The 24,090-nt window shown below is 36.2% G+C and overlaps 1 protein-coding gene across 1 annotated transcript in view; it reads left to right on the forward strand.

Annotated features, from left to right (window-relative positions):
* The window catches only part of LOC110558864 (trifunctional nucleotide phosphoesterase protein YfkN-like), a 49,286-nt gene that overhangs the window by 8,512 nt on the left and 16,684 nt on the right, over positions 1-24,090 (forward strand). Inside the window, exons 2-5 of the mRNA XM_021654027.1 lie at positions 6,103-6,254; positions 14,081-14,661; positions 16,369-16,516; positions 17,821-17,986. Of these exons, the coding sequence (XP_021509702.1) occupies positions 6,103-6,254; positions 14,081-14,661; positions 16,369-16,516; positions 17,821-17,986 (1,047 nt within the window). The remainder of the gene's footprint in view (positions 1-6,102; positions 6,255-14,080; positions 14,662-16,368; positions 16,517-17,820; positions 17,987-24,090) is intronic.

A 24,090-nucleotide genomic window follows, 5' to 3' on the forward strand; every position in this document is an offset into this window, starting at 1 on the left:
TAATCTAAGAAAATTCTATGCTCTATTAGTCACCGTAGCTTTATAATAAGTCTTGATTTTCAACAACAGAAATCCCCAATTGTTCTTCAGTATTTGTATCTTAACATAAACTTTATATGAATATCCATGTCGTTAATTTTTTACCTTAAGGTTTTTCTAGACTGAAATGTTACATTTCTATTTGTATATATTTTTGAAATTATGACTAGGTATTGAAAATTTTCTGCATAATTTTAAAAAGTTTCAGAATATCATGGTTTTTCTTTTATATATGTTAATATAATAAAGTTGTATTCATTGTTGGCTGTTAAATAATTCTTGTCATTGAATAAATCCTGCTTGGTCATGATGTCCTAATCTTTTTATATGTTACTAAATTCAGTTTGTTAAAATTTAGTTTAAGAAGCGTGTCTGTATCTTTGTATATAATGTCTGTATCTATGCTTATAATGTCTTTCATTTTTGTGTGAAGACAATGCTGACATATTATTAATTGGAAAATTTTTTTCTGAGTTTGTATAAGAGTAGTGTTATTTATTTAAAAGTCATTGAGAGGATATTTAGGATTGAAGTTTTTGTTGAAAAATTCTAAAGTATGGTTCAGTTTATTTAATAGTAATAGGAAAAGTCAGATTTTTAAAAATTATTTATTTTTTTATTAACTACAGTTTATTCACTTTGTGTCCTAGCTGTAGCCCTCTTCCTCATCCCCTCCCAATCTCACCCTTCCTCCCTCATCTCCTCCCATGCCCCTCCCCAAGTCCACTGATAAGGGAGGTCCTCCTCCCCTTCCATCTGACCCTAGCCTATCAGGTCTCATCAGGAGTGGATTGTCTTCTATGGCTTGATAAGGTGGCTCCTCCTTCGGGGAGAGGTAATCAAAGAGCCATCCCCTGAGTTCATATCAGAGACAGTCCTGTTCCCATTACTAGAGAACCCACTTGGAGACTGAACTGCCATGGGTTATATCTGTGCATGGGTTCTAGGTTATCACCATGCATGGTCCCTGTTTGGAGTATCAGTCTCAGAAAAGACCCTAGTGCCCAGATATTTTGGTTCTGTTGCTCTCCTTATGGAGCTTCTGTGAACTCTGCCCAAAGTTTGGCTAATGAGTTTTAGCATCTGCTTTGATACCTTGCTGGGTAGAGTCTTTCAAAGGCTCTCTGTGGTAGGCTGCTGTCCTATTCCCATTTTCTCCCTTTTCCAGTATCTGTCCCGTTTGCCTTTCTGAATGAGGATTGAGCATCTTACCCAGAGTCCTCCTTCTTCCTTAGCTTCTTTAGGTGTACAGATTTTAGTGTGTTTATCCTATGTTTTATGTCTAACATCCACTTATAAGTGAGTATATACCATGTGTCTCTTACTGCTTCTGGGAAACCTCATTCAGGATGATCTTTAAAAATATCTGTGTCAGTTTTGGTAAGCTGCATATTTTCAAATTTATTTTCAGGAAAATACTTATGATGTATAGGATCTGTTGCTTTTTTTTTTTTTTGCTATTGGTAACTTAATACGTTTCTCAATCTTGCTAGGGTATATCAACTCTATAAAATTTTCAGTGAATGAAAATGTAGCTTGTTTGGCTTTATTTGTATGTTTTTTTCTTTCTGCTATTTATTTATTTATTTCAGCTTTAGATGACATTTGTTTTATAGCTTTATGCAAGATGGAAGCTTGAGTGCATTGTATAAATATTTGAATTTTTGTTTGCTTGTTTGTTTCAAGACAGGGTTTCTCTGTGTAGCCTGTGCTGTTCTGGACCTTCGCTTTGTAGACCAGGCTGGCCTCAAACTCAGAGGCCTGCTTCTGCCTCCCAGAGTGCTGGGATTATAGGAGTGAGTCACCACACCCAGCTTAAATATATAATTTTTAAATTGAGGTCACTGGGTCTTTTATTTTCATTCTTTAAAATTTATTTATTGAAACTGTCTTGAGGAAGCACTATTCCTAATTGTCTTAGAAAGCGCTAGATAGCTTTCCAGAGTGGTTGTACCAGTTTACATTCCCACCAGCAGTGGAGGAGGGTTCCCCTTTCTCCACAACCTCTCCAGCATGTGTTGTCGCTTGAGTTTTTCATCTTGGCCATTCTGATGGGTGTAAGGTGATATGTCAGGGTCGTTTTGATTTGCATTTCCCTGATGGCTAATGAGGATGAGCATTTCTTTAAGTGTTTTTCTGCCATTCGATATTCCTCTGTCGAGAATTCTCTGAAAAAAAAAAAAAACAAAAAAAAAAAAACAAAAAAAAAAACAAGGTTGAAGACCTATACAATGAAAACCTTAACTTCTGAAGAAAAAGAAAAAAACACTAGAAAATGACAAAACATCTTATACTCATGGATTGATAGAATTAATATTTAGAAAATGACCATTTGTTGAAAGCCATTTACAAATTCAATACAATCCCAATTAAAATTCCCATCTCACTATTCATAGAAATAGATTTAAGAAAACCGTTGTAAAATTTATTTTGAACCACAAAAGACCCTGGATAGCCAAAACAATCCTGGATAGCCAGACCATTCCAGATCTCAAGATATATTATGGAGCCATGGTAATAAAAATAAGATGATACTTGTGTAAAACAAAGCATTCCTCTAATACCAGGAGTGAGTGGCTGATACGTAGAATAGTCATGTCATTCCCAGCACCAGCTTTTCACCCCTACTCTGGCTTTTAGAAGAAACGCTTTCAGTTGTTTACCCGTTCAGTATAATGTTGGCTGTATGTTTTACATATATATCCATTATTATGTTGTGGCATTATCTTTCTATTTATAATTTCTTCAGAGCTTTTATTATGAAGGGTGTTGATATTTTTCAGTGGTGCATTTACTTTTTGCATTTTGATCATACGATTTTTGTTCATGGTTTCATTCATGTGCTTTCCATTTCACTACCTTCCTTCTTTCCTTCCTTCCTTCCTTTTTGGACTTACCTGGTTTTCAAAGGTGATATGACTTTGTAGAGTGAGACTTGCAAGCATTCACTTTTTATTTTGTAGAGAATTTGAGGAGCTCTTGGTGTTCTTCTTTAAATGTCTGAGGAAAAATTCTGTAGTCTCTCATTCCAGTCCCAGGCTTTTTTTTTTTTTTATTAGATAAATTTCATTACTGCCTTGAGTCTCATTGCTCATTATAGGTCTGTCTGTGCTGCCTCTATCTCCTTGGCTTGATTTTGTTAGATTATACATGTCTAAAATTTTATCCATTTCTTTTAGGTTTTCCAATTTATTTGAGTATGTTTGTACATAGTCCCTAGTGATTTCTACATTTTAAAGGTATCTTTTATAAATCCCCTCTTTCATCTCTGATTTTATTAGATATAAATTAATATTTTTATACTATTTTAACTAAAAACTCGCCTCTTATTTTTAAAGAACCAGCTTTGTCTCACCAATTCTTCAATGACCTCTTGGTCACTCCAAGGCACATCATTCAGTGTATGGTGTTTTTGACTTTTCTTGCTATTGATTTCTAATTTGATTTCATTGTGATCTGATCTGACACAATTCTTTATATTTTTGTATTGGTTAAGACTTGCTTTACAACATAAAATGCTATTTTAAAGAGAGATCTGTGCTGCTGATAAAAATCTGACATGATTTGGAGAGTTTTGTAGATATCTGTTATGTCCATATGATTTGTGATGCGGTTTTAACTCTGAAGTTTTTTTATTTCATTTTTAATACATTGTGTGTGTTGTATGTGTTGTATTCATGTTTTTGTGGGTATAGGTATGCATGCCTGCCGGAGGTAGAGTTGATGTCATTTTTTTATTTTTTATTTTTTTATTACTCATCACCTTATTTTTTGAGACAGGGTCTCCTACTAATTGCTCAGCTGTCCTGTCATTCAGACTGGCTGGCCATCAAGCTCAGCGTATTTCTGTATGTCCAGTTCTGGGGTTACAGATGTACAGATGTACAATGCCAGCTTCGGTGGTGCTGGGCAACCAAACTAAGGTCCGTATGCTTATGCAGCAACACTGTACCCACTGAGTTATCTCCTCACCCTTTTTATTTTAGTTGTGTTGGGAAGATCTGTTGATGAGAGTAGATATTGATTTCTGTATCTGGATTTGTTCATTTATATCCAGTAGTACTATTGCTATGTCATTCTGTTTCTGTGTTTTGTCTATGAAATGCATTTCTTGTAGACAAGGAACAGTTTCATCTTACTTTAAATTAATTTGTCCATTCTGAATCTTAACTGCATAGTTAAGACTGTTTATATTTAATATCATTTATAGGTTAAGTAGTAACTTTTCCTTTCATCTTAGAGATTTGGTAATTTACTGTGTTAATAATTTTATTCTCTCTACTTATTTATTTAATCTCCCTCCTTATGTAATTTGTTCTGTCCCAAGATCTCATTATTACGTATGTCTTTCTTTTACTGTGTTTAGGATTTTTTTGGGAATGCTGTGAAGTCCAGGCTTAGCGTTCATGAACCACTTTAATTTATGTGTATGGTGGAGGTTCTTTGTTTCTCCTTCAGTATTAAAGAATAATTTCTATAGAAATAATTTCTACTGCCCATGTTTTCTTGGTCTATAGGGTTTCTTCTCATCAGTTTGTTGTTATTCTGATTGGTTTGTGAATTTTCAAGCAACCTGACACTTTTGTTTTAAGCTTTTAATATCATTTCTTTGTTCTATGCTCTTGGCACTTAGGTATCATAGCATGCAGAAAACTTCTGTTCCAATCCTGCTTGTTTGCTTCGTGTACTTGAGTGTCCATTGAGTACCTAGAGTTGGAAAGGGTTCTGCTCTCATTTCATCGAGTAAGTTTTTGTACCTTTACTCTGTATTTTGATGACCATTTCTAACACTATATACTTTTAGGCTTGGTCTATGAATCTTGTCCTAGAAATTTGCATGTATTTCTCTCAAATGTAAGAAACTCTTAACATTACCTTCAGTCTTGATGTCTATTTTTGTCCTATATCTTTTTTTGAATTTCTTATGCAAGTTTTTAAGTATCTCATTCAACTTGAAGCTCTTAGCTCTGTTAAAAATTAGCCTTGTTCACTTTATCAGTTTATGTAAATCCTCATGGAGGTCACTTATCATTTTTAAAGGTAGATTTCTGAATTATTGGTATGTTAGCCATTATTCTACATTCGGATTCAGTTAGTTGAAAAACTGTGGACTTTTGGAAGGGCCATGTTGCCACTTTGTAATATTTCTTGTGGTTTTAAATAGCAATTTGTTTATCTTTTGGAATCCCTGTCTCTCCAATTATATTTGAAGTTCTCCTTTTTTTTTTTTTTTTTTAGTGCTCAATTTCCAGTACCACTCAAACAAAGCAGATACAAAAACAGAACTAATTAAAATCAATTGCTATACCATCAATAGCCACAAAAAACAGAATTTCAAGAATAATATAAACTATGAAATTACAATTAATTTAGGCAAAATGAATGAAATAAAGATGGGACAAAATATAGGAAAAAGAAAAAATATGGCTAAGTAAAAAAGGAAGGAGAAAGAGAGTGATGTGACAGAGGCAAAGGCAGTGACAAAACTGGAAAAAATCTGTGTAAATTAGGTAAAATCAAGGAGGGAGAGAGATGGAGAGAGAGAGAGAGAGCTCTCTGAAAATCAAGGGAGCACAGCAGAATGGGAGACACTGTAATGGGCCTGAGCAGATTTACTTAACTCTGGAAAATTAGCCACTTTGTACAAAAATTTATATAAAAACCTAGTTCAGTGTCACACATTTTCTTTATGCTCTTAGGGCATATAATTTGTTCTTAAGAATTCGTATTTTGTGGAATAGATTCAATAGTCTGACATTTTTTAAGTGTATTCTTTAAAATAATTTCACATTATGCTTGGCGGATACCTCTTGAGGCTTAATCCATTTTTTCCTTTAAATGAAAATGTGGTTTAAGTGTGTGTGGGAGACTAGCTTGTCCTTTTTAGAATGTAAATATACTAATGAGATATGTTGACTATGGGAAGTGAACTTATTAAAAACATCTCTTTATTTTCATATTTCAGCTTTTATGATTTTATGGAAAAGTCATATTCCTATTTAATATGTTGCCTTTGTGTTTCATAAAGGCATTCAATGATAACACAGGCCATTGTTCTCTTAGGTTTGCAACAGCTGTGAAAAGGTTCAGCACCCTGAATCCACTCTTGATTTTCAGTGGTGACTGCTTAAATCCTTCAGTCTTAAGTACGATAACAAAAGGAAAGCATATGATTTCTATATTAAATGAATTGGGAGTACATTTTGCAGTTTTTGGTAAGTAATACTTTTTTATTATTTGAAGTTTACAAAGCAATTTACATAAAACTGGATTACTTGATGCCAAATAATAATAGTTAAATAATTCTATATATCAGTTTATAGGTATTTAGAAACAAGTGTCAGCATTGTACAATGAACATGAAAAATTGTACTCAACCAAAATTTGACTTTATGTGGTGATTTCTAGTTTTGCCTGTGCAAAAGTGAAGAAAGGGAAGGAGAAATGATGGAATTATAATCTCAAAAGATAAAAAATTATATTACAAGTTTTGAGTCTATTGTGAGACTATTATTTCTGGACTGGGAAATTTTGCTGCTTTTAAGAATCTTCATTTTGTTGGGCAGGAAGGACACCAGGAAAACATGGCCCTTTGAGACAACTGAACAAGATACATATGAGCTCACAGAGACTGAAGCAGGAAGTGCAGAGCCTACATGGGTCTGCACTAGGTCCTCTCAGTATATATTATAGCTACTGTATTAACATTTTTATGGGACTCCTGAATCTGAGAATGAGTGGGTCTCTGACTTTTGTGCCTGCTCTTGAGACTCTTTCTGTCTTCCTGTTGGGTTGCTGTGTCCAACTTCAATATGATGGTTTTGATTTATTTTATTATATTTTATTGTGTTGTGTTTGGTTGTAATCACTTTTAAGTCTCTTCTTTTTTAATGAGAGAAGAAAGGGAGTGGATCCAGAAGTGAGGGGAGGAGAAATTGGGAGGAGTAGAGGGAGGGCAAACTTATCAGGATATATTGGATGAGAGAAAAGAATCTATTTTCAATAAAAGGGGAAAATGGAGAATCTTTCTTCTTTTGTCTGTGGTTTACCAGGTGCAGTTCAGGGCAAACTGATGATGGGGAATTGGGGTTGAACCTGTTTTATGGGCTGTGAGTTACCAGGAAGCTGAGTCATCCCCTGGGGAATTAAAAGCACTTATCTCAGCATGTGTCAGTGATGTGATGTGTGTTGTCTATTCTTGTATCAGGCTGCTCCAGAGTTGGCTTTGCCCTTGCCCTCCTTTTGGTCCAGCTGGGTGTTCTTCTGGCTTTTAATGGCCATGATTAGGCACAGAAGCATAACTTTCCTAGGTTCAAATGGAAATGATCAAGTGTTTAGGAACCTGGACAGCTTATAAGAAATATCCTTCAAAAGAAACTTTCAGGTGCTAGAGAGATGACTTAGCTGCTAAACATACTTTCCACAAATTTGAGGACCAGAATTTGAATCCCAACACCAATGTAGCAAGCCTGTAACAGGCACCCTTTTCTGAGCATCATGATACAAACGTGCATACAAACATACATAAATAAAGACCCACATAAATAAAATTAAGTCATACAGAAAGTAAGTAAAAGCAGCTTCTCATCTTTTAAGGTTATATTTATGAATTTCAGTTATGACGGTATATGAATTCATGATAATTGACTGTATCTATACTGATTTGTAGTCTTCAGCTGCATTAGAAGTTTGATGTACAAATTAAACATAAAACAAGTAAATGTGCACTCTGACTTCCTTAATTTAATGTTGTCATCATAAAAACCAATAAATACACATTTTTCACAAAATTACTATATGTATTTTATTGACTTATTTTAAATTAGTATAGTAATTGGTGTTATAATTACTTACAAACATGATGTTATAAATAAATATACAAGGTGACATAAATATACCATGTAGAGTACAAACTTACAATAAACTGACACTTTTACCTCAGCCAGTACTTGTGACATTTAAGATGTCCTTTCAGGCATTTTGTGCTGTCCCACCACTATGGACTCGTGTTAGCATGTGGCACAGCGCATGTCCAGTTGCAACTTGACACTCTTCTTTTTTTTTTTTTTTTGACAACTTCTTATTCTATAGACTTTCCTTGCTGCAATTTGTAGTATAACCATAATTCTAGTCAATGCTCAAATAAATTCAGATCTTTAAATATCTCACATATAAATAAGTATATGTAGCAGTCTTCCTGAAGTGTAATTATTTTACTTAGACTCCATCCGTTTGATTCACCTATGCTTCTGGGATCACAGAATTTCATTCTTTTTAAAGGGTGAATAACAGTCCCCTGTGCATATGCATACGTAAAACGGCAGTTTTCCACTGATGAACGTGGAGGCTGACTCAAATCTTCGCCATCTTAGCTAACACTGCAGTGAACATGGAGGAGCAGGTCCCTTTCACATACTTATTTCAGTTTCTTTGGAGGAATTCTTCGAACTGAAATTGTGGGGTCTTACAGTCATTCTATTTTTAACTTTGTTGATGAACCTTCTTACTGTTTGCTATAATAACTACTGATTTACAGTATCTCTGACAGCACACAGAGCTCCCTTGGCCTCACATGCTTGATAGCCTTTCTAATGGATGTGAGGACACACTTCACATACTCTGTTTCTCTCCCCATTCTACAAGGACTGAAAGCCTTTGTTCATTTCATGTCTGCTGTGTGTTTAAGACCAAGAACAGTGGCTGGCTGACATAGAAGAGGTGCTTTGCATCATTTAAATCTGTTAATGAAGTTTTAGTTACTTTTCTTGTGTCTGTGACCAAGCACTTGACAAGAAGCACCGTAAGGGATGGAGGATTAACCTTGGCTTGTGGTTTGAAAGGACATAGTCCATTATGGTGATATGGTGATGGCAGCTCCATGGCAATAACAGTGTGTAGTGGTTTGTTTGCCTCCAGATTCATCAAGAAGCAGAGAAAGGGGGCCTTCAACACTTTGCACTTTACCCATTCAGGCACCCAGAACATGATATGATACACTCATATTTAAGGTGTGTCTTCCCTCTTACCCTTAGTTACTTATTTCTAGAAACAGCCTTACAGACATGCTCTGAGCCGTGTCTAACTATTTCCTAAATGATTCCAAATCTAGTCAGGGTGACAACAAAGATCATTAAAGTCACAGTTTGCATGGTATTATTTTTATCAATACAAGATTTTGTCTTATAAAACATACAGTCTTTGTGTGCAGGTGTATTCATGCCTCCAACAGGCCTTAACAATGGGGTAGCTTCTGTCATGTATAGGTTGCCAGGGTCTCTCAGTCAAGCCCAGGGGTCAATCAGCATTGGCTAGTCTTCCCAGATTCATTTTTTCATAAATATGGATATGGAGTTAAAACAGCTTTGAGTAGCATTTGGAGGAGATAATATTTCTCCACTGGGTTGTCTTTACTCCTTGGTTAAAGATCAGTCTATGCAGTTATGTGAATCTTTCTGAGAGATTTCTATCCTGCTGCTGATGTCTGTTACTTCATTACTGCCCACTCTGTCCTGAACACTTGTCTGTTAAGCAACAGTACACTCTGATTTCTTTTTCTTTTTCCATCAACACTGTGGTGTGTGTTCTGGCTCTCCATGTAAATGTTAGAATCAGTTTGCTGATACCCATGAAATCACTTTCTTTAAATCAAGTTCTTGTTTAGGAGGGTATTAGATCTGTATATCAATTGGGAAAAATAACATTGAAACTGTTAAGTTTTTTTTTGTCCATTAGCATGTGATATCTTTCCATTTATTCAGTTCCTTGATTTCTTATTAATTTTTTATTAATTAGTTTTCTTTCATAAGACTCTTGTTCTTTTCCTCTCTCTCTTTCTGTGTGTGCCTATGCACATCCATCTGCACACATCTTCTCTCCATTCTTTGGCCTGCCTTTTCTTTCTTTTGACAGTGTCTTTTAGTAGCAGAAATGTTCAGTTTTAGTGGAAGGAAGCTTGTGACCATACACACGTATATTTATGCCTTTTGCTAGATATATTCCTAGGTATTTTATTTGGAGAGATACCAGTCTAAATAGCATATTGTTTTATTTATTTTTCCTTTTTTTTAATTTTATTTTTTCTTATCAGTTACATTTTATTAACTCTGTATCCCAGCCATGTCCCGATCCCTCATTCCCTCCCAGTCCCTCCCTCCCTCCCTCATCTCCACTGTGCCCCTTTCCAAGTCCACTGATAGGGGGGACCTCCTCCCCATTCATCTGATCCTATTTTATCAGGTATCTTCAGGACTGGCTGCAAAGCCCTCCTCTGTGGCCTAACAGGACTGCTCCTCCCTTGGGGGGGGGGTGGGGAGACCAAAGAGCCAGTCATTGAGTTCCTGTTAGAAATAGTCCTTGTTCCCCTCACTTTGGGAAACCAATTGGTTACTGAGCTACCACAGGCTACATCTGAGCAGAGGTTCTAGTTTATATCCATACATGGTCCTTGGTTGAATGTCAGTCTCAGAAAAGACCCTGTGCCCAGATATATTTGGTCCTTGTGGAGCTCCTATCCTTTCCCCATCAGACTAACTCCCAATCTTTCTTATGATTTCCTGTACTCTGCCAAAGGTTTGGTCATGAGTCTTTGCTTTGAAAACACTGCTAGTTAGAGTCTTTCAGATGTGCTCAGTAGACTCCTGTCATACGTTCAATGCACATCCCATCTGTCTTTCTAAACAAGGATTGATCATCTTACTCCATGTCTGCTCTCTTGATTATCTTTTTTAGGTGTACAGATTTCCTTATGTTTATCATATCTTATAGGTATATATAAGTGAGTATATACCGTGTTTGTCTTTCTCCTTCTGGGATATTTCACTCGGAATGATCTTTTCTAGATCCCACCATTTGCCTGCAAATTTCATGATTTCCTCCTTTTTGATTGCTGAGTAATATTCCAATGTGTAGAAATACCACAATTTCTGTACCCATTCCACCGTTGATGGACATCTGGGTTGTTTCCAGGTTCTGGCTATTACAAATAAAGCTGCTATAAACATGGTTGAGCAAGTATCCCTTTTGTGTACTTGAGCAAACTTTGGGTATATACCTAGCAGTGGTATAGCTGAGTCTTGAGGAAGCACTATTCCTAATTGTCTTAGAAAGCACCAGATAGCTTTCCAGAGTGGTTGTACCAGTTTACATTCCCACCAGCAGTGGAGTAGGGTTCCCCTTTCTCCACAACCTCTCCAGCATGTGTTGTCACTTGAGTTTTTCATCTTGGCCATTCTGATGGGTGTAAGGTGATATCTCAGGGTCGTTTTGATTTAGCATATTGTTTTAAATGTCAATGATTTCTGTCCATTTTCTATAATACATAACTTTGTTACAAGAGCTTATATTAACATAACTTCAGAAGACTTGTGAGCATCAAAAGTGTTATTGTAGGGAAATAAACTGGTTATTTAGCTAATATAGTTTGAGCATTTCATATTCAAAATGTTTGGAACCAGAAGTGATTTGGAACTCAGAGTTCTTTTGATTTTACAGTATTTACATTTCAATAATGAGCTATCTAGAACTGGAATGCAAATCCAAATAGAAATCATTTACATTTCATTTTTACTTGAAGGCAATTTTATGCAATGTTTTACTTCTCTTTATTTTAAAAGTGACCTAGTACATGAAGTCAGGTATGGAATCACTTACCTTCTTGTGGTGTCATGTTGGTGCTCAAAAAATTTGAGAGCATTTGGGAGTTTTAGATTAAAAAATCTGAACATGATTATTGCCTATGAAAATTTTAGCAAAGAAGTTCTCCAGAAATGTGGGAAGGAGGAGTTCTGCCAGGGTTTTTAATGATCAAAAAATTCAACTAATTATAAAACTCTCTAAAAGTATAAAAGGCAAATAAAATTCACTTTTGCCCATGATCTTTTAAAGGACAGGTAAGTTGCCATCATCTATCAACATATTTTTTTTAGAAGAAAAAAGCCAGCTTACATCTGAATTTTATATTGACCCTTTGGTTTCATTTATTGTATTGATTAATTTTAAAATACTATATTTTACTGTATTTTAAAAATTTCCTGCTTTGTGTAAATCTGGTGCTTGTAAATATGCAATGATGAAATATGAGGTCATAGATAATTTTTATCTTATTTGGATTTTCACTTAGAAAGGGCCTGCTTGCCACAGGGATAATTTCAGTAGTAGCTCCTGGAGTTCCTACTTAGATAAGCCCTGATGTTGATGTGTCTTTCTGTGTGCTGGGCAAGCACTGTACTGTTGTGATATAGCCCCAGCTTGTTTTTAGCTTTCTAAGAGAGGGCATTATTAAACCACCCACACCAGCCATGAGCTTTCTTTATAACAGTTAAGCTTCGAACTGGTGAGCCTCCTGACTTGGCCTCTCTTTTTTTTTCTTTATTAATTACACTTTATTCACTTTGTATCCCCCCTGTGGTTCTCTCCCTCCTCCTGTCCCAATCCCTCCCTTCCTCCACCCTCTGCATGCATGCCTTCCCCCAAGTCCATTGATAGGGGAGGACTTCTTTTCTTTCCTTCTGATTCTAGTCAATTAGGTCTCATCAGGAGTGGCTGCCTTGTACTCTTCTGTGGCCTGGTAATGCTGCTTCCCCCTCAGGGGGAGGTAATTAACGAGCAGGCCAATCAGTTCATGTCAGAGACAGTCCCTGTTCCTATCACAATGGAACCCACTTGGATACTGAACTGCCATGGGCTACATCTGTGCAGGGGTCTTAGGTTATCTCCATGCATAGTTCTTGGTTGGAATAGCAGTCTCAGGAAAGACCCCTGTGCTCAGATTTTTTGGTTCTGTTGCTGTCCTTGTGGAGTTCCTGTTCTCTCCAGATCTTACTGTTTCCCACTTCTTTCCTAAGATTCCCTGCACTCTGCCCAAAGGTTGTCCATAAGTCTCAGCATCTACATTGATAGTCTGCAGGGCAGAGCTTTTCAGAGTGGAGGAATGGATGCACAAATTGTGGTATATCTACACAATGGAATATTACTCAGCAATAAAAAACAAGGAAATCATGAAATTTGCAGGTAAATGGTGGGATCTGGAAAAGATCATCCTGAGTGAGCTATCCCAGAAGCAGAAAGATGTACACGGTATATACTCACTCATATAGACATATAATATAGGATAAACCTACTAAAATCTGTACACCTAAAGAAACTAATCAAGAGGGAGGACTCTTGCTAAAATGCTCAATTCCTATCCAGAAAGGCAAAGAGGCTGGACATCAGAAGAAGGAGAAAAGAGGGAACAAGTCAGGAGCCTGACTTGGCCTTTCAAATAGCTGGGACAGCAGGCCTGTACCACCAATTCTGGCTTTTTCTTTCATAATTACTACTTATTTACACTTGTGACAAATAGTATTTTAAAAAATACAGTAGAGATAAACCAGGACTTTCCTTCTTTAATGGTATGATTGGATTTTATGAAAATTTCAGTTAGGAATAAAAATGTGTATTTTTATTAACTATGTCTGCATGCTCACATGAACTAAAAATATTTTTTAAATTAGTGTGTTATTGAGCAATCATTAATCACGTCATTGCATTTTCCTGTATTGCAATGCTTCTCTTCCAAACTTCTTAAGATTTCCTTTGGAAATACAATACTTCCTGGATTGCAAAGAGACATAGCTGAAGGCCTCTAAAGATCACAGTGTTTGTAAATGAAAGTTGGGCTAATTAAACATATATTGTTGAAAAGATGCTTGCTTTTAAAACACAGTCTGGGTAGCTAGAGAGATGGCTCAGAGGTTAAGAGCACTGGCTGCTCTTCCAGAGATCCTGAGTTCAATTCCCAGCAGCCACGTGGTGGCTCACAACCATCTATAATGAGAGCAGGTGCCCTCTTATGGTGTGCAGATATACATACAGACAACGTTGTATACATAATAAATAAAATAAATCTTTAAAAAATTAGAATTCTAAAAAAATAAAATAAAATAAATAGACACAGTCTTGCACTTACTGGGAGCTACCTCAGCAGCACTGCAATGTTGGGGACTGGAAAAACATTCTTGTGATTTAAACTTTAAGTTTTACGTTTTTTTTTTAATTTTAGGAAACCATGAGTTCGATTTTGGTGTTGATCTTTTGGAAGAATATAAGAAACAAATGCACTTTACATGGTTTCTCAGTAACGTCTATGACAGATTTACTTCTGAACCTCTCGGACATGGTGCGGTAAAAAAGATAGTTAACTGGAACAATCTGAAAATTGGCTTAATGGGACTAGTTGAAGAAGATTGGCTCGATACTCTGGCTACAGTGAATAAGTCCAATATAAGCTATAAAGACTATGTCGAAGTTGCCAATGAACTAGCAGTGGAGCTACGGGAAGAAGGGGCCGACCTTGTGATTGCACTGACACACATGAAGTGGGGCAACGACACGAGGCTTGCCCAGAGGGCAGAAGGGCTCGATTTGATTCTGGGAGGCCATGACCATGAATATGGGATCAGGAAAGTGAATGAGACTTGGATTGTCAAAAGTGGATCTGATTTCAAAAATCTGACAAAAATAAATATACGGCTGTTTGATGCCTCTTTCCAGTATGTATTTGAGAGAGTGGACATCTTGAGCTATTGGGAAGAGGATTCATATATCAAAGCAATAGTAAGAGATTTTACTCAGAACATACAGGTGGGTGAGTATTGCTTGTGTTGCCCAGTACATGTGGGTTGATCATGTGGATATTTTAGACAGTATTATAGAATGCATCGTAGCCTGTGACTGATGAATGAGCAAGAGCAAATTAGCATCTTCAGTCACAAGGAATTTGTGGTTTTTATCTTTTTAAATGGTTTTGAATGTTTTAAAAATCTTTTTAAATTTACACATCCCATTCATATTTTATTTGACTTGTAATTAATAATAAGAATTGAATAAATTAGATTTATTTCTAATCATCTCTATATTAAAAGCTTGTTATAAAAGCTTATTAATTTTATTTTCATAACATATCTTCATGAGACTTTTGAGCACCAAAAGTGTTATTGTATGCAAACGTCATTGGTTTTTAGCCATTACATGTTAAGCATTTCAGATACAAAATATTTGGTACCAGAAGTGATTTGGATATCAGCGTGTTTTGTTTTGTTTTGTTTTTTTAAATTTCATAGTATTTACGTTTTAATAATGAGCTATCTTGGAAATGGAAATAAATAATAAAAGGAATTTTGACACTCTGTAACATTTCTGTTTAACTTATAACAAAATATTTTTCTATACTAAAATTCTGTAAGAATTTATGTCTTTGAACTCAACGGCGAGCTCTTTGTCCCCCTCCCCGCAAGGGAAGAGCAGCCTTGATAGGCCACAGAAGAAGACATTGCAGCCAGGCCTGAAGAGACTTGATAAGCTAGGGTCAGATGGAAGGGGAGGAGGTCCTCCCCTGTTAGTGGACTTAGAAAGGGGCAGGTAGAAGATGAGGGAGGGAGGTTGGGATTGGGTGAGAAGGAGGGAGGGGGCTACGGCTGGGATACAAAGTAAATAACCTGTGATTAATATAAAAAATAAATAAATTAAAAAAGAATTTATATCTTTAATATAGAGATTGATGTGTCTGTTAAGCACTAGCTTAACATAAAAGCACAGGTGGATTTTATATCAATTTGTAATGAATATATGCTTTTCCTCCTGTCTCTTCTACTCAGATATTTCAATCCTTCGGTGATTTGTCATCAGGTCACTTAAACTCTTACTTGTTATTTGAAGCCTCAAAGATTGTGTTTTTACAAGGGCCGCAAGCATGTTGGGCATGGAACTGCTTAGAGGTGTGTGCATGTGCGTGCGTGCGTGCGTGCGTGCGTGCGTGCGTGCGTGCGTGCGTGCGTGCGTGTGTGTGTGTGTGTGTATGCACGTGTGCGCACGCACGCGTATGAGAGCAAGACAGAGAGAGAGTTTTGTGAGAGATTTGTGACGCATAAGCCATGTTTATTGGTACCTATGTACTTATTATTTAATAGAACCTTTAGCAACTGAGTTAATTCTGTAAGAACAGGGGCTTCTGTTTCATCTGGAAGTAATTGTTCCTTGTTGTATCAGCTTGATGCCATGAATATTGCATATTTTAATAACAATTTCCGGCTCTAAAAGGCTAGGATAGATCCTTCTGAACTGTATGATAAAATGGCTTATTACATAGCTCTAAAAGTGAATGGCTCTTGGGTATTTAATATTTTGGTATTTCTTTGGGACTGTGATACAAAAGAGAAGAGTTCCAGTAAATTATTATGATTTTTAATTTGAAGGAAAAAATCAAATGGTCACGTGGAGAAAATTAATTTAAAAAAAAATCAATAAAATCCAAGAAATGTTGATTTTAGAAAGCTATTTTTCTTCTTTCAGTATATGCTAGCAGAAGTTCTCTGCCCGATCGATACGGAATTAGATGGCCGTGAAAGCACTGTAAGAAGGTCTGAGAGCAATCTTGGAAACCTGGTGACGAATGCAATGTTAGAGGCCACTCATGCTGATGTGGCGCTGCTCAATTCAGGTGATTTCACTGTTAAAGGGCACACAAAGGGACAAAAATAACGTTTCCAGAACTTGTAGTAATAATAGACATTTTTAAGATTTGTGAAGTCCTACTTAGAAACTTTTTTACATTCATGAGTTCAGCTACCCATTTCTGGTCATGACTGGGTACTTAGAATCAGATTCTGGAGTTCAGTTTATTTGAAATGTAGAAGCAATCAGATTTGTCGATGTCTGCCTTGCTAATGAGATTTCTATGAAGATATCGCCTGCCACTCATCTGTCTTAAACATGTTGTACTGTTATGCGTTGACTATATGAAAAGCAATACATTTAAGTATTTCACTTGAAATTCTTGGTCTTTGATTAGTCTCTCCTTCCTGCTTGTGAGGCTTGATAAGCTGGGGGAGGAGAACTTCCCCTTTCAGTGGACTAGGGGAAAGGAGTAAGAAAGAGAGGAGGGAGAGTCAGACTGGGAGGAGATGAGGGAGAGGGCTATAAAATGAATAAATTAAAAAAAAAGTTTTCTGTCAGACGGAACACATTTTCCCTCTTTTGATCACTGTAGGCACTCTCAGGTCTCAGGTCTGCTCTTCACCTATTAATTTTGTCTGAAGTGGGTAGACATACAGTTTTAAGATTTCATTCATCTATAGAAAATTAAAAACAATCTTCTAAAAATGACAATGCTGTAACAGAACTTTAGGTATTGTCACAGAGACCAGGGTCCTGATTCTCCCCTGTTGAGGTGTAGCGTGGGCGTGTAGCTCAGAGGAGGTCGTATGGCCTGGTGTGTGCCAGGCCTTGGGTTTGGTGTCTAGTTTCAGGGCCCCCTTCTGCTTCAGAGTTTATAGAGTAACACACTTAACAGCCCGATGGAAAAAAAAAAAACAAAAAAAAAAAAAACAAACCCAAAACTTTATTTAATTCTCTTTTCAAGCAAGATACAAATGGTCTTAACGTCACATAAAAGTGGTTTAGAATTGCTCATGAAAACGTTTCCCAAGAGTGAAAATTTCTGTTCTTGCTGCCTGTGAAGATGGCCTGGTTCCACAGACATAGGGAGAGAGCAGTGACTTTCCAGTTATAATATCACAACTTATTACTTAAGAACACAGGGGTTAACATGAAGTTAAATTCTCTAAAATGAATGCTATGTGTAAATTTAAGGTGGAAGTATATGTGAGGAATACATTAGAAACCTGACTAGGGCCTTTTGTCCTAGGGATGTAAGATTCTGAGTTTAAATGTAACATTGAGTCATCAAAGTACTGCTGTATGGAGAGAACAGAAACACATTTTCCTTCTTTTGAATCACTGCAGGTACTCTCAGGTCCAACAGAATACACCCACCAGGGAACTTCACTCTGCATGATCTTTTGGCTCTACTCCCCATAGTGGACCCAGTTTTAGTGGTCAGAGTAACGGGTGCACAGCTGCTCGAGGCACTTGAAAATGGGGTTTACAAGTACCCCGCTCTGGATGGGAGGTATGTTCATGTATTTCTACTGAATGATGCACTTAATTTTAAAATGGGACCGAAAAAAGACAAATTTAAAAATGGTTCAACACTTTAACATTTAAATTGAAAAAAAAAAAACCTTAAAATGTCAAAGTAATAATATATAAATATAGTGTAGAAAATCTCTAATTCTGATTTTTACTAAGTAATTTTGAGAGTGGCAATATATTGGTATGTAAAAATAAGCTGTTATTAAAAATCAATATTAGTTTTAGTTATACGCAGGTATATTTATGTAGGTATTGGATTTCAGTATTTAAGTACCTAAGCCAAGTTTTTCTCTTTTTAAAAATTATTTGAAAAATAAAGTACTATTCTTCTGTCTACTTTTTATGTTTTTATTCAGAGAAACACTTTATGCTTTCATAATTTACTGTTTTAAATTTGGTTAAATATGCATAGGAGAATTATTAACATACTATATGGTTCACCCACTTAATCTATACAGTTAAGTGTTTCCTAGTTCTTCAGAGGTGTACAGTTATTGTCAGAATCAATGCAAGAACATTTTTATCACTGTTGTAAGAAGTTATTAATATTTACTATTGTTTTATCTTCTTGTAACGCTGCTGTTAATCCTCAGCAGCTGTATAACCAAATCACCACACAGAGACTGGGTTTTTAGTTAACCTAGAACACAATGCTGGGCAATATTTACTCCCTCCTAAACCTCCAAGCCCTCAGTTTCCTAATATTTAGATTTCCCACATTATACTTGCTTTTTGTGAAATCTTAGGTCTGGTTCATGCTCCAGTCCTCCAAGCTCTCTCCTCCCGCTCTGCTCTCCTCCTGCTCTCCTCTCCTTGAGCTCCTCCTCCTTCTCATCCCTTCCTGTTCTCTAGCTCCTCCCCTCTTTCCTGTCCTCTGGCTCCTCCCATTGCACAACACTGTATGTATCTAGTTGCTTTATTTGTGTCCTGTTTACACAAGAGTTGAGACAGGATGCTTATAGTGAGTATCACAATGCAATATCCAGATTGAAACCAGAGAGTTGGGGGTGGGGAAATCAGCATTTGAATTAACAAGGGTAAGGCATATACATTTTAAAAGAACATTATACCAACATATCACTCTGAAAAGAAACTGTGCCAGTCACTTCCCATTTCCTCCCAAACCTCAGCTCTAGGCAAGCATAATCTACTTTTAGTCTCTGTAGGTTTACTGATTATTTCAGTTATAGGAGTCAGTCCTGTAATGTGGGCCATTTACTAGCTTCTTTCACTTAGCATGTTTTCAAGGTTCATGCCTGTTGTGTGCATCAATATTTATTTGTTTTTATTGCCAAGTAACACCATTTATGGATGGAGCACATTTATCCATCTTTCAGCTGATGGTCACTTTGAATGTTTCCACCTTTCTTCCTTTGTAAACAATGCTGCTGTGAAAATAGACGTGTAAGTGTTTGGTTGGGTTCTTAGGTATAGTACATATAAGCTTTGAAGTGCTGAGTCATGGAAACTGACAGGCTGCTTCAACGTGCTCCGCAGTGTCACCTAGAGGCTTCCATTTCTCCACTTCCTTGACAACACTTGTTACCTTCCCTGCTAGCTGTCCTAGTTAATGCGAAACAGTGCCTTGTGATGCTCTCTGATGGGGGCTGATGCTGAGCATCCCTTCATCTGCTTATTGGCCATTTGTATATCTCCTTTTGAGATGGGTTTATGTCCTTACCCTTTTGGAAAAGTTGTTCTCTTAAAAAAAATCTTACTGAGTTACATGTTCTTACATATGGAGACTCAAAATCTTATTTTATTTGTAGAGTGGAATGAAGTTTGCCAGGGCTGGAGTGCAGAAATATTGCTCCAAGGATATAAAATTACACCTGATAGGAGAAATAGTTCCAGAGATTTACTATACAGCAGGATGATTACAGTTAAATAGGATATATAATATTCTTAAAAAAATGATGAAAGGAGTACTTAGTACACGGTGACCATGTGAGGTAATCTTAAAGTACTGACTGTAAAAATCATCTAGTATATGATACATAGTACAGCTTTATTTATTGATGCAAAAATAGTATCTCAAGTTAATAATATTGATAAGATAATTATTATTAGAAAACAGTTCTATACAACTTTTTACTCACCTTCATCTTAACAATACCCTTCTTCCAGTGTTCTCTTTCTCAGTTCAAGGCAATTGAATTTACTCTGAAATTTGTCTTCAACTCCATCATGATTCTTACAATTGACATGTATCTTAAGAGTTTCTATTGGCACAATAAAACACTGTGACCAAGCACAACTTGGATAGAAAGGAGTTCATACATACAGCCTTTCATCACTGAGGGACAAATCAGGGCAGGGCCTCTCAGCAGGAACCTGGAGGCCAGTGGTGGAGGAGTACTCCTTCCTCACTTGCTCCTCTGGCTTGCCTAGCCTGCCTTCCTGTAGCACCTGGCCCACCAGCCCAGAACTGTTACTGCCCACAATAAGCTGGGCCCTCCAACACCAGGCATCAATCAAGAAAATGTCCTATGGGCTTTCCCACAGATCAGTATCACAGGCCAATCTCAACTGAGGGTCCCCTAACCAGATGACTTCAGTTTGTGTCAAGTTAACAGAAAAAACTAACCAGGACAGTTCTGCTCTGGGTGTGTGCAAATTCAATGAAGAGACAATGATTTTTAGCCAGTTTATAAGTGGAATTGGAGATAGAGAAATGATTTTCAGGGAAATAAATTAATGGATATATGGAGAAGTTAGTATAGTGCCCAGGACATGAAATCAATGTTAGTGGATAGGCATATAAAATAAGCACTACTAGTCAGGTTCTGCTGAGCCTGAATACATAATTAGGAGAGTGGTTTGACTGGATCTTTATTTTTCTCAATGCAATTTAAAATGCAATTGAAAATACCTTTGCACCTATTTTAATCAAATTTCTGACAATACATCTGTATACAAACCAATCAACGTCCATCTGAAACGTGGTTAGCTAAGTTAGAGGCATCTCTTGTATCTATCTCCAGCAGACCATCCACAGGACAGTATTATCTACACATCACTGCATCAGTTAGTTTTCTAAAAACACAAGGAGTTCATGCAACACTTCTGCTTAAAATTACATAACCGTTCTCTTTAGCCCACAGCAAATGATCTCAAGTACTTTGGAGGCATATTCTCAAATTGGCTCAATGTTGCCTTTTCAAACTCAAGCCACCTGTTCTATGTGAACTGTAGTTCTGAAATCTCAGTAAGAAACCCTTCCTTTAACCCTGGATGCACAGGCTTCTCAAGCCTCTGTCCCCAAAGTCTCTGGCTTTTGCCTAGAATTCAGCTCCTCTGTCACCCCCTTTCTGTTGTCCTTGTGGTAGAACCTAAAAGACAGATTTGAGAATGTTCTTTTCTGATAGAAATGTTCAGTGCAGCCTTACCAGGCCACAGAGGAAGACAATGCAGCCAGTCCTGATGAGACCTGATAGGCTCAGATCAGGGGGAAGGGGAGGAGGACCTCCCCTATCAGTGGACTGGGGGAGAGGCATCGGAGGAGATGAGGGAGGGTGGGGTTGGGAGGGGATAAAGGAGTGGGCTACATTTGGGATACAAAGTGAATAAAATGTAATTAATAAAAAAATAAATTCTCTAAAAGCACTTTAGTAGCATCATACAAATTTTTGTTGTATTGTATTCTTACCTTTGTTTAGCTCAGAACACTTAAATTTCCTTTAATATTTTCTTTATTATCCATGATTATTTAAAAGCACATATTTCAATTTCCAAGATTTTCTTGTTACTTTTGCCATTGGCTTCTAGTTTATACTCAGAAATCACAGTTTGTAGGATTCCCATTCTTTAATATTAGAATATTTATTTTATGGTCTTGGGTATGTATGTATGTATGTACGTATGTATAGACTGCCTTGTTTAAATTTTCATGTATACTCCAATATATGCTTTTAAAAATCAGTGGTGAATTTGTTTCTGATCTCCTAAGTCTTGCAACTTTTCTAGTAACTGTCATATTTAGTGGGGATTGTTGAATTCTTCAGTTCATTGTGTTTTTGTTTTCTCTTTCAGTTTGGTTAAGTTTTGGTTCAGTTTGATTAGGCATTTGAAGTTTTATTGTGAGATATATATAATATATATATATATGTATATTCAGTGTTGTGATATAGTGACTAAGTTGGCCATTTTATTATATAAGGTGAAGGGGTCAAAGAACTATTGTATTATTTTTTTTTCAATTCATTGTCTCTTTATTATTGTAAATAAAATTAGTTTCCTTTTAATCAAGCTAATTCATTTAGATATTCTCCATGACTTAATTTTTAAGATGTTAGATTTGTGTATCAAAGGCAGTTTGGCTTATGATGCCTAAAATGCTTATCTGCCTATTTTAAGAAAAAAAAAATAGTATTCCCTTTTCATCCTTTGTCTCGTTATCTCTCTGCTCTGCTCTCTGTAGCACCCTGTGGGCTAATATACCCAGTATAGGTTTCTTTAGATTTATCTTTGCATTGTTTATTCTAGTCCATTCACTTATTTTTAAACTACACACACCATTTTTAAAAATTAGATAATTATAAGATAGCATACAATTTGTGGCTTACATTTTCTCTCTCTCTCTCTCTCTTTTTTTTACTTGTGAGTTGAGAACTCTTAACTCTACTAAATTATTTTTGGTTTCTCATGTTTAAATTTTTAGTATTTATTTTGTTTTTGCTCTGTTTTTTCACTCCATAATTTTTTCTGTCCCTTTCTTTATTAATTGAGAAATATTTAGTGCCACATTTTAATGTATACATTTTGAAAAAATAATTTTAGTAGATATGCATTAAAATGGATACACACATATGTGTGTATATATGTATTTAAGTGGGTCATTTAACTCACCACATCTAAAAAACACTTAATTTTATATGTCTGCCTGTGCACTACATGCATTAGTGCCCACAGCAGACAGAAGAGGGAGAAAGAGCCCCTGGAAGTAGCACTGCAGAGAGTTTTTGGCAGCTCTGTGGGTGCTGGGAATTGAACCCAGGGTCTCTGAAGAACAGCCAGTGCTCTTAACCACAGAAACATTTGTCACTGTGAGTGGAATGTATCACTATTTAGTGTTGATACTTTTTCTATCCTCTTTATGGTATAGCTTTTTATATATCACACCTACCTATATTATAAATCTAACAGTATTTTAAGCTTTGGTTTCAAGCATTAAACATTAAAGAATTCAAGAGAATGTTTATTTTTTTTTCCAGGTTTTTTTTCCATTTCTTTGTTTTCTCTTCATTTCTGAGTTTCCTAGTTTTTGGTATCATTTCCCTTTGGTCTGAATAAATTCTATCAAAACTCTTTGAAAACACGTCTGCCAGCAAAGAATTGCCTAACTTTTCTTTTATCCAAGAATGCCCATATTCCTGGAGGACATTTTGGCTGGATATGGGGTTCATGGGATAGTCCTTTTCTTTAAGCTTTCTGGATAAATTTTCTACCAGTTTTTTAACTCCCAAGAGTTGTGGTGAGAATTTTCAGTCTTTTTATTATTTTTTCTTTATTTGCAAAGAATTATTTTTCTACGGTTGTCTCTTGTGTTTTAGTTTCAGTGTTGGGTTTCTGATGTGTCTGGGTATGTGTTTCTTAGGGTTTTTGCTTTTGCTTAGATTTTGTTTATGTCTTCAACTGAATTTGTGAGATTTTCCTGCACAGTTTCTTTAATTTAATTTTATTTAATTTCTGAGATGACATAGTTAGATCTTGTGTTCTAGTCTTACAGATATCAGAAGCTTAGTTTATTATCATTTTAAATATTTTCTCTCTGGTATAAGAATTAAAATTTTTTATTAATATTTTTTCTAGTTCATGGCCTTTCTTTTTTAACATGCAGTCTACACTTTGCTTTAATGCTCTCCAGTGGATTTTAATTTTCTTTTCAAGTCAAAATTTAATTGGATTTATCCCGTTTGGTTTTTGTGTGTGTATGTGTGTGTGTCTATGTGTGTCTGTGTGTGTTTTGAACATGCGCATGCACGCAGAAGCCAGAGGTCAATGCTGAAAGTCTTCTGTGGTCATTCTCCATCTCATTTTATCTATCTATCTGTCTGAGGCAGGGTCCTTCATTGATCTGGA

The sequence above is a fragment of the Meriones unguiculatus genome, chromosome 6 (genome assembly GCF_030254825.1).
Source record: "Meriones unguiculatus strain TT.TT164.6M chromosome 6, Bangor_MerUng_6.1, whole genome shotgun sequence".
In the NCBI taxonomy this organism is placed as follows: Eukaryota; Metazoa; Chordata; class Mammalia; order Rodentia; family Muridae; genus Meriones; species Meriones unguiculatus.